Source organism: Hypanus sabinus, chromosome 14 (assembly GCF_030144855.1).
Source record: "Hypanus sabinus isolate sHypSab1 chromosome 14, sHypSab1.hap1, whole genome shotgun sequence".
Lineage (NCBI taxonomy): Eukaryota > Metazoa > Chordata > Chondrichthyes > Myliobatiformes > Dasyatidae > Hypanus > Hypanus sabinus.
In genome coordinates this window covers 7350482-7365200 of record NC_082719.1, presented here as the reverse complement: position 1 = coordinate 7365200, position 14719 = coordinate 7350482, and the positions used below count along the sequence as shown (strand labels likewise).

Here is a 14719-nt window from a genome sequence, read left to right as displayed (position 1 = left end):
TTATTAAATTGGAGTTTGATGTTACAAGAGTACAATATTGTGATAACTCATATTAAAGGTAAAGATAATGTGGTTGCTGATTATCTATCTCGATGTTGAATGTACACTGTAATTTTTTTTAATGGAGTGGATTTTTTTCAATTGTAACACTCCTACTGTATTGTGAGTTATAAGCTGTTATATGATGGTATTGTATATTGTGTATGTTATAAAATTTATACCTTTGTTTTTCTTGTAAGCAATTGTTAAAAATTTTTGTTCTTGTTACACCAAAAATGTTTTTTTGGAGGGAGGTGTTACGTACTCGTGACACATGACAGTGGTGCCTTTGTCATGTGACTGGGGTTGAAGCTATACTGGACTTGAGGTGATGGTCTTGTGATGGTGGAATGACGTCATTTTCCCGCCAGTAGAGATCATGTGACAGGTTTTTTTTTAAAAGGTAGACCCCACCCTGTGAGGAGGGGCAGTTCGTGGCTGGATTTGCCAGGTTGACTTCATGCCACTGCGTGTTTTAAGTGATGACGCAGTTTAATTGAAGGATGAAGTTTTTATTTAATGCCTAAAGTTTAAAAGGTCATTGCCAGCAGGTTCTTTACGATTCTGCTAGTTCGAGGAAATTAGTGGAGAGTGAAGATTGAAAGTTCGGAAGTTAAAGATCGAGGAGAATCGCTTTCTACGGTGAAACGGGGGCGACCTTTGTTTGATCCTTATTTGGAAGGATTTCGTTGACTACCTTCGTGTTAATCCCTGGGTTTACCAGAAAGGATTGAGGATAGTGTGGAAGGAAAGGTCAGTGCCTTTAAGCCGTTCTGTTTCGTGAATTCTTCGTGGGAAGTTCGACGTCGGGGATCGAAGTCAAGCGACGTGAAAGAGAATTTAAATCGTCCTGTAAAGTCTCTCCTTTTAAATGGACCGTGAGCATATCGAACTTTTGGCAATACCACTTTAAAGAACTGTTTTTGCAATATCACTTTAAGAACTGTTTGGGCTGCCGCTCAGCAGCTGTTTCCGGTTACGGTAGTGTTTGTTTACTTTTGGGGGGTTTGTTTTCTGTGTTTAATAAACGTGTTGTTTGTTATAAGAAACCCTTGCCGAACTCATGTATTTATTGTTGCCTGAATACGTAACAGTGCACAGAATAAATCTGCACGAATTGTGTTTTCTAAAGAAATTATTCATTGTAGGGAATAAGAAGTAAATATAAAACTTCAGACAACTTTCTTTGAGTTAATTTAAAGAGCAAGCTATTGCATATTCATATTCATTTTCAACTAAATTTCTGGGAGAAATACATTTAGTGTTGATTTTGAAAATGAATTGTGTTTGGTGGGTCACAGTTTGTTTATTTCCGGACTGAGAACCAGCCAACAGTCTATCCAGTCTTCAATTTATTGTGTATTAAATGTTATAAATATTTAAATCTTTCAAATGCTGCTTTGATGCATGATTAAATGTTGTGTTTTTAAATGGTTACATCTTAAATAAGTAACGAATAAAAGCTTTAGAATTTTTTTTCTCACTGTTTCATCAGTTGACAGTTTTATTCCATACGTTCAGTATGTTTCCTTTGGGCGTTGAATTTTATTTATTTTCTTGTCAATTAATTATTGAAAACTTTAGGTTGAAGCATCTAAATCCCTATCAGCATTGGCAATTCTCAGATCACCCAAGGCAGAATAAAATCTTTCTCAGCAGTTTCATTAACGCCAACACTTCATTCCACTTCCTTGATGCCCTTCCCTTACTGCTTTGCACAATTATAACAGGCAAATTTTATAGGAACTCTTAATAACATTTGAGATTTCAACTTAAAGAGAAGAAACATTGACATCAGATTGGCTAAATGCAAACACAGTTCTCCTTGCTTGCCTTTATTAGATGCTTTAAGACTGTGTCCCAAAGACGATAATTGATTTTAACAGAAGCTTATTCAAGATGTTATAATACCAGTAGTTAAAGCAAAGTTGTATTAGGACATGTTGAAAGGAGATATAGTGGTGAATAACTTGTCCAATAGATTTGACTACCTGTTGCCCATTACTGAATTTTTTTATAAATTAACTGTAGATCTTGGATGAAGAAATTCAAGGGGACTTCTATGTCTCTGCTCCTGACGTAGTATCCAAACTGGTGCCTCTCAAAAACAAGCTGAGGAAGAAGTTTCCTAAAAGCAAACGGGGTAAAATTTAATTACTACATTTATGTACTTGTGCTTTACATGTTTATAAATTATAATATACAATAATTCCATTGGCAAGCTTATATCTTTTCTACAGAAACTGTCAAAGCCCAGGCAATTATTGAATGATTCTTACTCAGAATTAAACTACACTTATTTTGTAGTACAAACTGAATTTGCACTTCCTGCTTGATAGTTGAAAATAAGCTTTGTGTTCTCAAAATGCTCAGGAAATGAAATGAAAACGTAATTTACTTTTGGATAATGCTAACCCATTTGCTTTGGGTTTGTTTATTTCAGTGGCTTTAACATTCAAAATCGTTGGTTTAGTTGCGATGCTACTGTCTTAAAGACGTAGTATTGTAAACTTTGAGGATATGTTTTGTATTCGATCTTTTTCAAAATAGACAATTATTTTCACTTTGTTCTCCAAAGTACTTATGGTCACTTTCAGTTTTAATATGTTAATGTTGTGCTCTTCTAAACTAAACTTATGTATATAAAACTGCAGTGATTTTAGTACTGACAGCTCAGGAGCATTATAGTTTGCTTCCCCCAGTCCAGAAATACATATTGAAGTCTATTTTGTTTTCTGTTCCTTACTTAACTTACTGACTGGGTTGCCACATTTCCTATAATACCATTATAGGAAATGCCTGCAACGTTGTACCTGTTTTTACTAATGCATATAACTGAAAAGCTAACTTAATATTCTGATATGCTTTGATGAAAGAAATTTGAATTGTTTTGTATCCTGTTGCTGACATGCTGGAACTCTACCACCCTGTGGAGCTGATAACGTTTGTATTGAAGTCGACTAGTTTTTCCTGTTCATTTGTGTCCTTTTTAATTGTCTGATATTCATGTTCTTCTTGTGCAGCTCTTTGGAAATTTGTGCCTGTTATAATAATGGAAAATTTAATGTTTTAAATTTTAAAAAATTGCAGATTTTATTGTCACATTGTTGCAAGGCGCTATGCAGAAATGATGGAACAGAATTTGATATTGCTCCAGACGGGACAGGAAAGCAATTTATTGTCATAATTGTCTCAAAGGCAGAGAAAGAAACAGGAACGATTTAAGGATGAAACTTTGATACTTTTATGTTATAGAACACTAACATGACTTGATCAAAATATTTCTTGTAGTCAAAGGGATCTGGGATCAAAATTATTGCATTGTTGCTACCCATAGTGAGATTTCACTCTGGCCCTGTGTCATATTCAAGAAATGGCTGTTTTCAGTCCTATGAATGAATCTGTGAATTTTTGGTGTGCTGAATTTGTTTCAGCGAAGAACCACAATGGCTCAAGTGAATATTCCATTTTTATCTGTGTGTCCCATTGAAATAATCATCTGATAAATAATTGGACAAACCCCATTTCCAGGAAAGTTGGGATATTTTCCAAAATGCAATAAAAACAAAAATCTGTAATATGTTAATTCACGTGAATCTTTATTTAACTGACAGAAGTACAAAGAGGGGTGGAGTTTCAAGATGGCGACGTAAGCATCTGCCTTTTAGGCGCTCTTTATTTTTTTAACTATAATCACCCTTTAATTAGACCTTTTCGAACTTAATCATATGAGTTGCTACCTTTGATTGACCCTTTTTTCCTAAAATAATAGTTGATCTAATCTTGTCAAACCTAAAATGGCTACAAGTAAGAAATCGGCTAAGGATCCTTTATCCATCGACGCAATTGTTGGTCTTTTGGACACTAAACTGGATGTTAAATTTGCGGCTATGGAAAGTAAATTGGACAATAAACTGGATGCTAAATTTGCGGCTCTGGAAGGCAGACTAGAAGGTAAATTGGACAGTAAACTGTTAAGTTTGGAAAGGAGGATTACTTCGAAAATATCCGATCTTGAAGGAGTTGTTAAATCGCTTGAAACTAAGTTTCAGTCGCAGGCGTTAGAGGTTCAACAGCATGGAAATAAGATCACGACTCTTGAACAATCAATTTGTGAAAAAGCACGTACAATTGAAGTGTTAGAGAAGAAGATAGAGTCGACTGCTAAAACTTTAGATCAGTACAAGTTTAAAATTACTGATCTTGAAAATCGTTCTCGCAGACAGAATTTGCGCATCATCGGAATTCCCGAAAAAGTTGAGTCCGGTGATTTAACTGAATTTTTCTCTAAATTACTGTGGGAAATTTTCGGTGGTGAAGGTTTGAAAAATGAACCTGTTATTGACCGCGCTCATAGAGTTGCGAGGCTTTCGCCTGTGTCTGATAAACCTCGAGCGGTGATTGTTCGCCTTCATTATCCTCGTGAGAAAGAGCTTCTAATTCGATTAGCTCGTAAAAAAGGTATGATCTCCTACAGAAATTATTCATTTCGAATAGTTGAAGACTATTCGTATGAAGTTATGAAAGCCAGGATCGCTTTTAAACCAGTGATGGCAGAGATTCATTCGTTTGGTTTTAAACAAGCTTTAATGTATCCAGCGAAGCTTAGAATGGTGCTGCCCGACAACAGTCTACACTTTTTTATCACTCCTGAAGAAGCGAAGAAATTTGTTGAAGAATATCGATCCTCTAGTGCAACTTGAACTATGAGTTACATTGAAGTTTTTTTTTGGAGAGAGGATGTTATTTCATTTTAAGTTTTAACCCTGGAAGTTGGGTTATAACTTCTTATTTTGAACTATGGGTCTGGGTCTTTTTTTTTACTATTATTATTGCTTATAGATGCTGTTTTAATCTTTATAATATCCTTTTTTTATATACGTTTGTATTTTGTAATAATGAATTATTTTTTTCAAAATGTCGTTTCTTCTTCCCATAAGTCTTTACTTTTTATAAGCGTTTATTTGCTTGCCTGTATTTAGAAATGGAACAAAGGTTTTGAATTCTTTTTCTTTAGTTTTTTTTTTAAATATGTTGTAGTGTCTATTAAATCTTTTTTTTTATAAAAATATTCTATTTTGATAACTTTTTTTACTATATTTTCTCATTAGATTGCTGAATTTATATTCATATTTTGTAATATGGCTTTCTCAAAATGTCGTTTCTTCTTCCCATAAGTCTTGGCTTGTGAAACGTCATCTTTGTATCTGAATATGGAATTTCTTTTTTAAAGGTGTATCACATTTTTAAACTTTAATGTGCATTTTTTTTTTTATTAATGATCTTTCTGGTTTTACTATTTTAGTTTTTTTTTTTGATTTGTCTGATATGGGTGTGTATGTGTATGTGTATGTATATATATATATATATGTAGGTATATATATATATATATTTTTTTTTGCAACTCTATATTTTAATTGGGGTGTTATATAGTTTTTTCTTAAAAAATTTTCTTATGGAGCTGCCATCTTGAAATGGGGGTAATATTAGTATTAGTTTATGCGCCTGCCGCTTGGCTTTCTTTCAAAGGGTGGGGGGAGGGGGGAGGGATCTTTTTTCATGCTTTTGCTTTTTATTTTTTTGCTTTTAGTTTATGGGCTGACTTTAAATTGTTAATATTGTTGAGGTGTCAGGATCTCCGGTTGCTCCTGAATCAATTTTCCTTCTTCCTAAATTGTGGGTTATGTGTCTTTTTAACCTTTTATGATACACACAATTAATATTGGTATGATGGATAAATCTATTAACTTTATCTCGTGGAATACTAATGGTTTAAATCATCCGATTAAACGTAAAAAAATATTTAAAGTATTCCATAGATTGAACGCTAATATTATTTTTGCACAGGAGACCCACATTAGGAGGGAGGATAATCAACGTTTTTTTAGGTTCTGGAAAGGTCAACAATTTCACTCAAATTGTACCGCTAAAATTAGGGGTGTGTCTATTTTTATAGACGCCTCAATTTCGTTTACACATTATGAAATTATTTCTGATCCACAGGGTAGATTTTTGTTGATAACTGGTTCACTTTTTAATCGGAAAGTTGTTTTAGTTAATATTTATGCTCCAAACTTTGATTGTCCTGAATTTTTTAAACGTTTATTTACTTCTCTTCCTAATTTGAATGAATATATGTTGATTATGGGTGGAGACTTTAATTGTTGTTTGAATCCTTCGATGGATAGATCTAAACCTATTCGAACTCTTCCGAATAGATCAGCTTTACTTATTAATTCTTTTATGGTTGATTCTGGAATTACTGAAATATGGCGGTTTTTGAACCCTAAAGGTAAAGAATTTTCATTTTTTTCACATGTATATCATAGTTATTCTAGAATTGATTACTTTCTTATTGATCATCGTTTATTAACAGATGTTATTGATTGTAAATACGATTCTATTGCTATTTCGGATCATGCGCCTTTGAAGTTATCTATCAAGATTTCGGATTCTTCTATCAATACTAGATCTTGGAGACTTAATGCTACTTTACTTCAAGATCCAGAATTTATTACCTTCATAAAACAACAAATTGACTTATTTTTTTCAACAAACTATAATGAAGAGATTGATAAAGGAATACTTTGGGACTCTTTCAAGGCTTTTATTCGTGGACAAATTATTTCATATTCCGCTGGTAAAAGAAAACAAAGATATTCAGATATAGCTTTATTGGTGGATAAAATTAAAGAAATTGATAAGATTTATTCCGTTACTCCTACCAAAGAACTTTATAAGAAGAGAGTTGAGCTTCAAATGGAACATAGTTTATTATTATCTTCTTCAATTGAGAATCAATTAATTAAGACTAGGGCTCAATTTTATATTCATAGTGATCGAACTGGTAAATTGTTAGCTAATCAATTAAAAGCTATTTCGACTAAGCGACAAATTATTAAAATTCGTAAACAAGACGGTAATTTAACTACTGATTATAAAGAAATTAATAACACTTTTCAAGATTTTTATAAATCTTTATATCAATCAGAATTTGACGGTGACCGGTTTATGATGGATAATTTTTTTAATAATTTGAATATTTCTAAACTGATAGATGAAGATTGTAGCTTGCTTGATGCTCCTATTTCTATGGATGAAATAAGAGAGGCTATCTCATCAATGAATTCAGGGAAAGCTCCTGGTCCTGATGGTTTTATTGTAGAATTTTTTAAAACTTTTTCTTTATTGCTTTCTCCTTGGCTATGTGAAATCTTTAATGATGCGTTTGTTAAGAAGAGATTACCTCAATCGTTTTATGAAGCTACTATCTCTTTAATTCTTAAAAAAGATAAAGATCCTACCTTATGTGCATCTTATCGCCCTATATCTTTATTAAATGTAGACTCTAAGATTCTTACAAAAATTTTAGCCATTAGATTAGAAAAGGTATTACCACAGATTATTTCAGAAGATCAAACTGGTTTTATTAGGAATCGATATTCCTTTTTTAATATTAGAAAATTGATTAACATAATTTATACTTCATCACCTACAACCCCAGAATGTGTTATCTCATTAGATGCTGAAAAAGCCTTTGATAGAGTTGAATGGACATATTTATTTAATGCATTGAGAAACTTTAATTTTAGTCCTAATTTTATATCATGGATTAAATTAATATATTATAAACCTGTTGCTTCTGTTCTTACAAATAATTATAGATCCTCTTTTTTTCAATTATCTCGTGGTACGAGACAAGGTTGTCCTTTAAGTCCTTTATTATTTAATATTGCATTAGAACCTTTAGCTATTGCTATTCGTGAGTCTCCTAATATTTTTGGTATTACCCGTAATGAGAAGTTATACAAATTATCGCTTTATGCTGATGATTTGTTGTTATATATTTCTAATCCTAGTAGGTCTATTCCTGCTATTTTATCCTTGTTGGCTCAATTTGGTAGTTTTTCTGGTTATAAGTTAAACTTAGATAAGAGTGAGTTATTCCCTTTAAACGCGCAAACTTTATTGAGTGATAGGATGCCATTTAAAGTTGTTACTGATAACTTTATCTATTTAGGTATAAAAATCACCAAGAAATATAAAGATTTATTTGGACTGAATTTTTTACCTATGCTTCATCAAATTCAGCAACTTACTACTAGATGGTCTCCCTTATTTTTATCATTAGTTGGTCGGATTAATGCTATTAAAATGATGATTTTACCGAAATTTTTATATTTATTCCAAGCTTTACCAATTTTTATTCCTAAATCTTTTTTTGATAATATTGATTCAAAGATTTCCTCATTTGTTTGGCAAAATAAAAATCCTAGGTTAAGCAAAAGGCAATTACAAAAGTCTAAAAAAGATGGTGGTCTAGCTTTACCTAACTTTAGATTTTATTATTGGGCGAATAATATTCGTAACCTAATGTACTGGAAACTAGATTTGGATTCACCTGTGTGCCCACAGTGGGTAAATTTGGAATGTAGTGAGGTTAAGGGATATTCTATATTTTCCGTTCTTGGTTCTTTTCTTCCTATTGATTTAGCCAAATTCAATAAACAGATATCTAACCCTGTTGTTAAACATACACTACGAATTTGGTTTCAATTTCGCAAATTCTTTAATCTGAAAAACTTTGCTTTGGACAGCCCTATTTTATGTAATTTTTTTTTTAAACCTTCATTGACAGATCAAGCTTTTAGTATATGGAAAAGGAAAGGTATAAAATGTTTTCGTGATCTTTTTTTTGAAGGTACTTTGATGTCTTTTGATCAACTATCCAACAAATTTGAATTACCTAAATCTAATTTTTTTAGATACTTACAAATTAGAAATTTCTTACATAAAATTCTTCCATCTTTTCCTAATTCAACTCCATCGGATTTTTCAGATTTGATTTTTACTTTTAATCCTTGTCAGAAGGGATTAGTAGCTTTTATTTATAACATGATTATGAAGATACAGCCAGAAATATCGGATAGAATTAGACAAGAATGGGAAAAAGAACTTCGATGTAATATATCAACAGATAAATGGGAAAAAATTTTACAAATGGTTAATTCCTCCTCTATTTGTGCTAAACATGCTTTAATACAATTTAAAATTGTACATAGAGCTTATATGTCTAAAGATAAACTTGCCCGATTTTATTCGCATATCAATCCTCAATGTGACAGATGTCACTTAGAAGTGGCTTCATTGACTCACATGTTTTGGACATGTCCCACTTTACATAACTATTGGAAGGACATTTTTGATGTCATTTCCTCAGTATGGAATATCGATTTACAACCCCATTTTATTACTGCAATTTTCGGTATACCAAATGAAGATGGCAATCAACTTTCCCCTTCAATCAGACGAATGATTGCCTTTGTAACATTAATTGCCAGAAGGTCTATATTACAAAACTGGAAAGAAGTAAATCCTCCTACTACATTTCAGTGGTTCTCCCAAACTATTTCTTATTTGAGTTTGGAAAAAATCAGAAGCACTATCTTTGATTCTTCAATTAAATTTGAAGAAACCTGGGGACCATTTATTCGACACTTTCATATGAATTAATTTGGCTTATTTCAGATCCTTTTCTCTACTTATACTTGTTCAGGTATGGAGTTCTGGAGTTCTTTTCCTGACACCTTTATATATTTATAAAGTGTTATTATTGCCCATGTTAGTGTTAGTTTAGTATTTTTTTTCATTATATATTTTTTCTCATATATAATTTCAATTTTTTTTTTCTTTTTTCGACGATTATTTTTGTTTTTCATATATATTTACATAGACTTGATTGATTTATGCACCTTTTGTTGATGGATGTTTTAATAGGATATTATTATCCTATTACTAATGTAATCTCAAGTTTATTGAATCTGTAATCTATTCATTATTTTGTGTTGTTTTTTTTTATATATGAAATTTAATAAAAAGATTGAAAAAGAAAGAAAGAAAGAAAGAAGTACAAAGAAAAGATTTTTAATTGTTTTACTGACTAACTTAATTGTATGTTGTAAATATACACAAATTTAGAATTTGATGGCTGCAACACACTCAACAAAAGTTGGTACAGAGGCATGTTTACCATTGTGTTACATTGTGGCGATCCACTTTCTGCGCAGGCGAACCGGCTCACAAATAGCCAGCGCGTGGGGGGAGATTTTGGTAATACACCTCTGATGTCATTTCCGCCCGGAGAGGGAGGGCACTAGGGATTTAAATGGCAGCACCGCGGAGTTTGAATAAACTAGTCTCGAAACAACTTACCGACTGTGTGTCGTTATTTCAGCACTGTGTGTAGCACATCGCTACATTGGTGACCCCGACGGTCCAAGCGGGATTTGGACCAAAGATGACCGACTCTTCATCTGTTCACGCAGTTTCGCTAAAACTGCCAACTTTCTGGACGCTGCGACCACGTGTGTGGTTTAGCCAAGCAGAAGCCCAATTCCAGATTCGGCAGATGTCCTCTGATTCCACGCGTTACTACCACGTGGTGAGTGCCCTTGACCAGCAGACGGCCGCCCAGGTAGCAGATTTCATACAGTCACCCCCGGAAGAAGGCAAATATGAAGCATTCAAGGCGCTGCTTATTGGGACCTTTGGCCTCTCACGGTGTGAGCAGGGTGCCCGCCTGCTTCACCTGGATGGTTTGGGAGACAGACTGCCATCAGCATTGATGAAAGAGATGCTGTCCCTGTCTGACGGACACAAGCCCTGCCTCATGTTCGAGCAAGCGTTCCTGGAGCAACTGCCCGAGGACATACATCTGCTGCTGGCCGAGGCAGATTTCAGCGACCCCCGGAAGGTGGCGGCCTGGGTAGACGTGCTGTGGAAAGCCAAGAGGGAGAGCGTGGCATCCATCCTTCAGATTACCAGGCCACGTGCCCAACAGCAGACCAGATCAGGGGGGCGCACACAACACAGAGGCAGGAGTGAGGAGGCCAGTGAACAGTGGTGTTTCTACCATCAGCATTGGGGCACAAAAGACCGCCGTTGTCACCCGCCCTGCAAGGGCCAGGGCCAGGGCCAGGGCCAGCTGCCGCTAATGACTATGGCAGTAGGCCACCAGGACAGCCTCTTGTACGTCTGGGACAAACAGTCGGGACGCCGCTTCTTGGTCGACACCGGAGCAGAGATCAGCGTCTTGCCCCCGACAGGGTACGACACCCACAGCAGGAAGCCAGGACCCACCCTGAGGGCCGCAAACGGCAGCACGATACAGACCTATGGCACCCGCACAGTGCAGCTGCAGTTTGGCACCAGTGGGACTTCACACTGGCCGCCGTGGCCCAACCACTCCTGGGGGCAGACTTCTTGCAAGCTCTCAGCCTGCTGGTCGACTTGCAAGGGAAAAGACTGGTACATGTCGAGACTTTCCAGACATTCTCCCTGGGTGAAGCCAAGTTGCCGGCCCCACACCTGGACTCCATCACGCTATCGGACAATGAATTCACCAGAATCCTGGTGGATTTTCCATCGATTCTGGCACCGCAGTTCATGGCAGCCATTCCCAGACATGGGGTACAGCACCACATCCCGACCCAGGGACCACCCCTCCACGTCCGCACACGAAGGCTTCCCCCGGAAAAGCTCCATCTGGCGAAGGAGGAGTTCAAGAGGGTGGAGGAATTGGGGATCGTACGGAGGTCCGACAGCCCATGGGCCTCCCCTCTGCACATGGTGCCCAAAGCAGCCAGGGGTTAGAGACCATGCGGCTAACTACTGCAGACTGAACGAGGCTACCACTCCAGACCGCTACCCTGTGCTGCACATACAGGACTTTGCAGCAAACCTGCACAGGGCAGGAATCTTTTCCAAAGTAGACCTCGTCCGGGGATACCATCAAATCCTGGTGCACCCTGAAGACATCCCCAAAACAGCACTTATCACCCCGTTCGGCCTGTTCGAGTTCCTCCGAATGCCGTTTGGCCAGAAGAATGCCGCCCAGACGTTCCAGCGGCTAATGGACGCGGTGGGATGCATCCTGGACTTTGCGTTCAACTATTTGGACGACATCCTTATAGCCAGCAGTTGTCGTCAGGAGCACCTGTCCCACCTCCGCCAGCTCTACTCCCGCCTGTGTGATTTCACCCTCACAATCAACCCGGCCAAATGCCAGTTCGGTCTCGATACCGGCGACTTCCTGGGCCACAGGATTACCAAAGACGGGGCAACACCTCTGCCCGCCAAGGTAGACGCGATCCACCATTTTGCCAGGCCCAAAATGGTCAAAGGCCTGCAGGAGTTCGTTGGTATGGTGAACTTCTATCACCATTTCCTCCCCTCAGCAGCCCGTATCATGCGCCCTTTGTACACCCTGATGTCGGGTAAAGGCAAGGACATTACTTGGGACGAGGAGGCTGCGGCCACTTTCATTAAAGCCAAGGAAGCCTTGGCAGATGCCGCAATGCTGGTGCACCCCAGAACGGACGTTCTGACTGCCCTCACGGTGGGTGCATGCAACCCAGCAGTTGGCGGGGTGCTGGAGCAGCTCATTGAGGGGCACTGGCAACTCCTGACATTCTTCAGCAAGCACCTACGACCACCCGAACTCAAGTACAGTGCTTTCGACCGGGAGCTGTTGGCACTGTATCTGGCAATCCGGCATTTCATGTACTTCTTAGAAGGCAGGCCGTTCGCCACGTTCACGGACCACAAACCATTGACCTTCGCGTTCACGAAGGTGTCCGATCCCTGGCTCGCTCGCCAGCAGCGACATCTGTCCTACATCTCGGAGTACACAACGGACATCCAGCATGTCTCGGGAAAGGACAACGTCGTGGTGGACGCACCCTCCAGACCAGCTGTCCAGGCCCTGTCCCTGGGGGTGGAGTATGCAGCACTGCTGGAGGCGCAGCAGGCAGATGATGAGATGCCCAGCTACAGGACTGCAATCTCGGGTTTGCAGCTGCAGGACTTTCTAGTAGGCCCAGGTGATAGGACCCTCCTGTGCGACGTGGCTACCGGCCAACCTTGCCCCGGCAGCCTGGAGGCGGCGAGTTTTCAACTCCATACACGGTTTGGTGCACCCATCTATCAGGACAACCGTCCAACTGGTCTCCAGCAAGTTCGTGTGGCACGGACTTTGCAAGCAGGTCAGTGAATGGGCCAGAACGTGCGCACAGTGCCAAACAGCCAAGGTGCAGCGGCACTCTAAAGCCCCGCTGCAGCAGTTCAAACCCACCCACTGGAGGTTCGACCACATTCATGTGGATACCGTGGGCCCCCTACCAGTGTCCCAAGAAGCACGGTACCTCCTAACTATGGTAGACCTGTTCACGAGGTGGCCAGAGGTGGTCCCGCTCACCGACACTTCTGCCAATTCCTGCGCCTGAGCACTGATTGCAACCTGGGTAGCACGCTTTGGGGTACCGGCCCACATTACCTCCGACAGAGGCGCCCAGTTCACCTCCAGCCTGTGGTCGGCTGTGGCCAGCCTGTTGGGAACGCAGCTACACCACACAACTGTCTACCACCTTTCGCTGATAACAATCTGGATGGTCGTTTTCATCTTTGACATGGAGAACTTGACGCCGTTTTTTCCGAAAACTGGCTGCAATGTGGATTCATCTGACCACAGCACACAGTTTCACAGTCTTTCGGTCCATCTGAGATGAGCTTGGGCCCAGAGAACTCACCAGCGTTTCTGCGTAGAGTTGATGTATGGCTTCCTCCTTGTGTAATACAGTTTCAAGTTGCATTTCTGGATGTAGCGACGGACTGTGTTAAGTGACAATGGTTTTCCAAAGTACTCCCAAGCCCAGGTGGCTATAATTGTCACAGTAGCATGACGGTTTCTTAGGCAGTGCCGCCCGAGGGCTCGAAGATCACATGCATTCAACAGTGGTTTCCGACCTTGCCCTTTACGCACTGAGGTGTCTCTGAATTCTCTGAATCTTTTCACGATATTATGTATTGTAGATTTTGAAAGACCTAAATTCTCTGCAATCTTGTGTTGAGAAATGTTCCTTTTGAACTGACTAACGATTCTCTCATGAATTTTGGCACAAAGGAGTGAGCCACGACCCATCCTTGCTTGCAAAGACTGAGCCTTTGATGGATGCTACTTGTATACCCAGTCATGATACCTCACCTGCTACCAATTAGTCTGCTTAATGTGGAGTCTTCCAAACCGGTGTTACTTGAATATTCTGTGCACTTTTCAATCTTATTTTAACTCTGTCCCAACTTTTGTTGAGTGTGTTGCAGCCATCAAATTCTAAATTTGTGTATATTTACAAAATATAATTAAGTTGGTCAGTAAAACTATTGAAAGTCTTTTCTTTGTACTTTTGTCAGTTAAATAAAGGTTCACGTGAATTAACATATCACAGATATTTGTTTTTATTGCATTTTGGAAAATATCCCAACTTTTCTGGAAATGGGGTTTGTAGATATATAGATAAAATATATTGTTAAAAAATATTGAAGGTAGAAACTATTTAAAAGTATACTTTTTATGAAAAAAAGGAAAATGAGAACTGATTCAGCTAGCCACGTAGTAAGTGCAGTTTCTAGTTACAGTATTTATTTACTGCAGGACAGTAACGCTGTTCTGGCCCAACAAGCCCTTACCACCATTACAGCCAAATGACGAAATAACCTACTAACTCATATATCTTAGGGACGTGGGGAGAAGCTGGGAAATCTGGAGGAAATCCACGCAGTCACAGGGGGTAAATGTACAGATTCCTTACAGGCAGTGGCAGGAATAGAGCCCTGGTCACTGGCA

The 14719-nt window shown here is 38.5% G+C and overlaps 1 protein-coding gene across 4 annotated transcripts in view; it reads left to right on the top strand.

Moving 5' to 3' along the window:
• The window catches only part of mrpl1 (mitochondrial ribosomal protein L1), a 60912-nt gene that overhangs the window by 19660 nt on the left and 26533 nt on the right, over positions 1–14719 (top strand). For all 4 annotated transcript variants that reach the window (XM_059988740.1, XM_059988742.1, XM_059988739.1 and 1 more), the window contains exon 6: positions 2071–2182. In XM_059988740.1, the coding sequence (XP_059844723.1) occupies positions 2071–2182 (112 nt within the window). The remainder of the gene's footprint in view (positions 1–2070; positions 2183–14719) is intronic.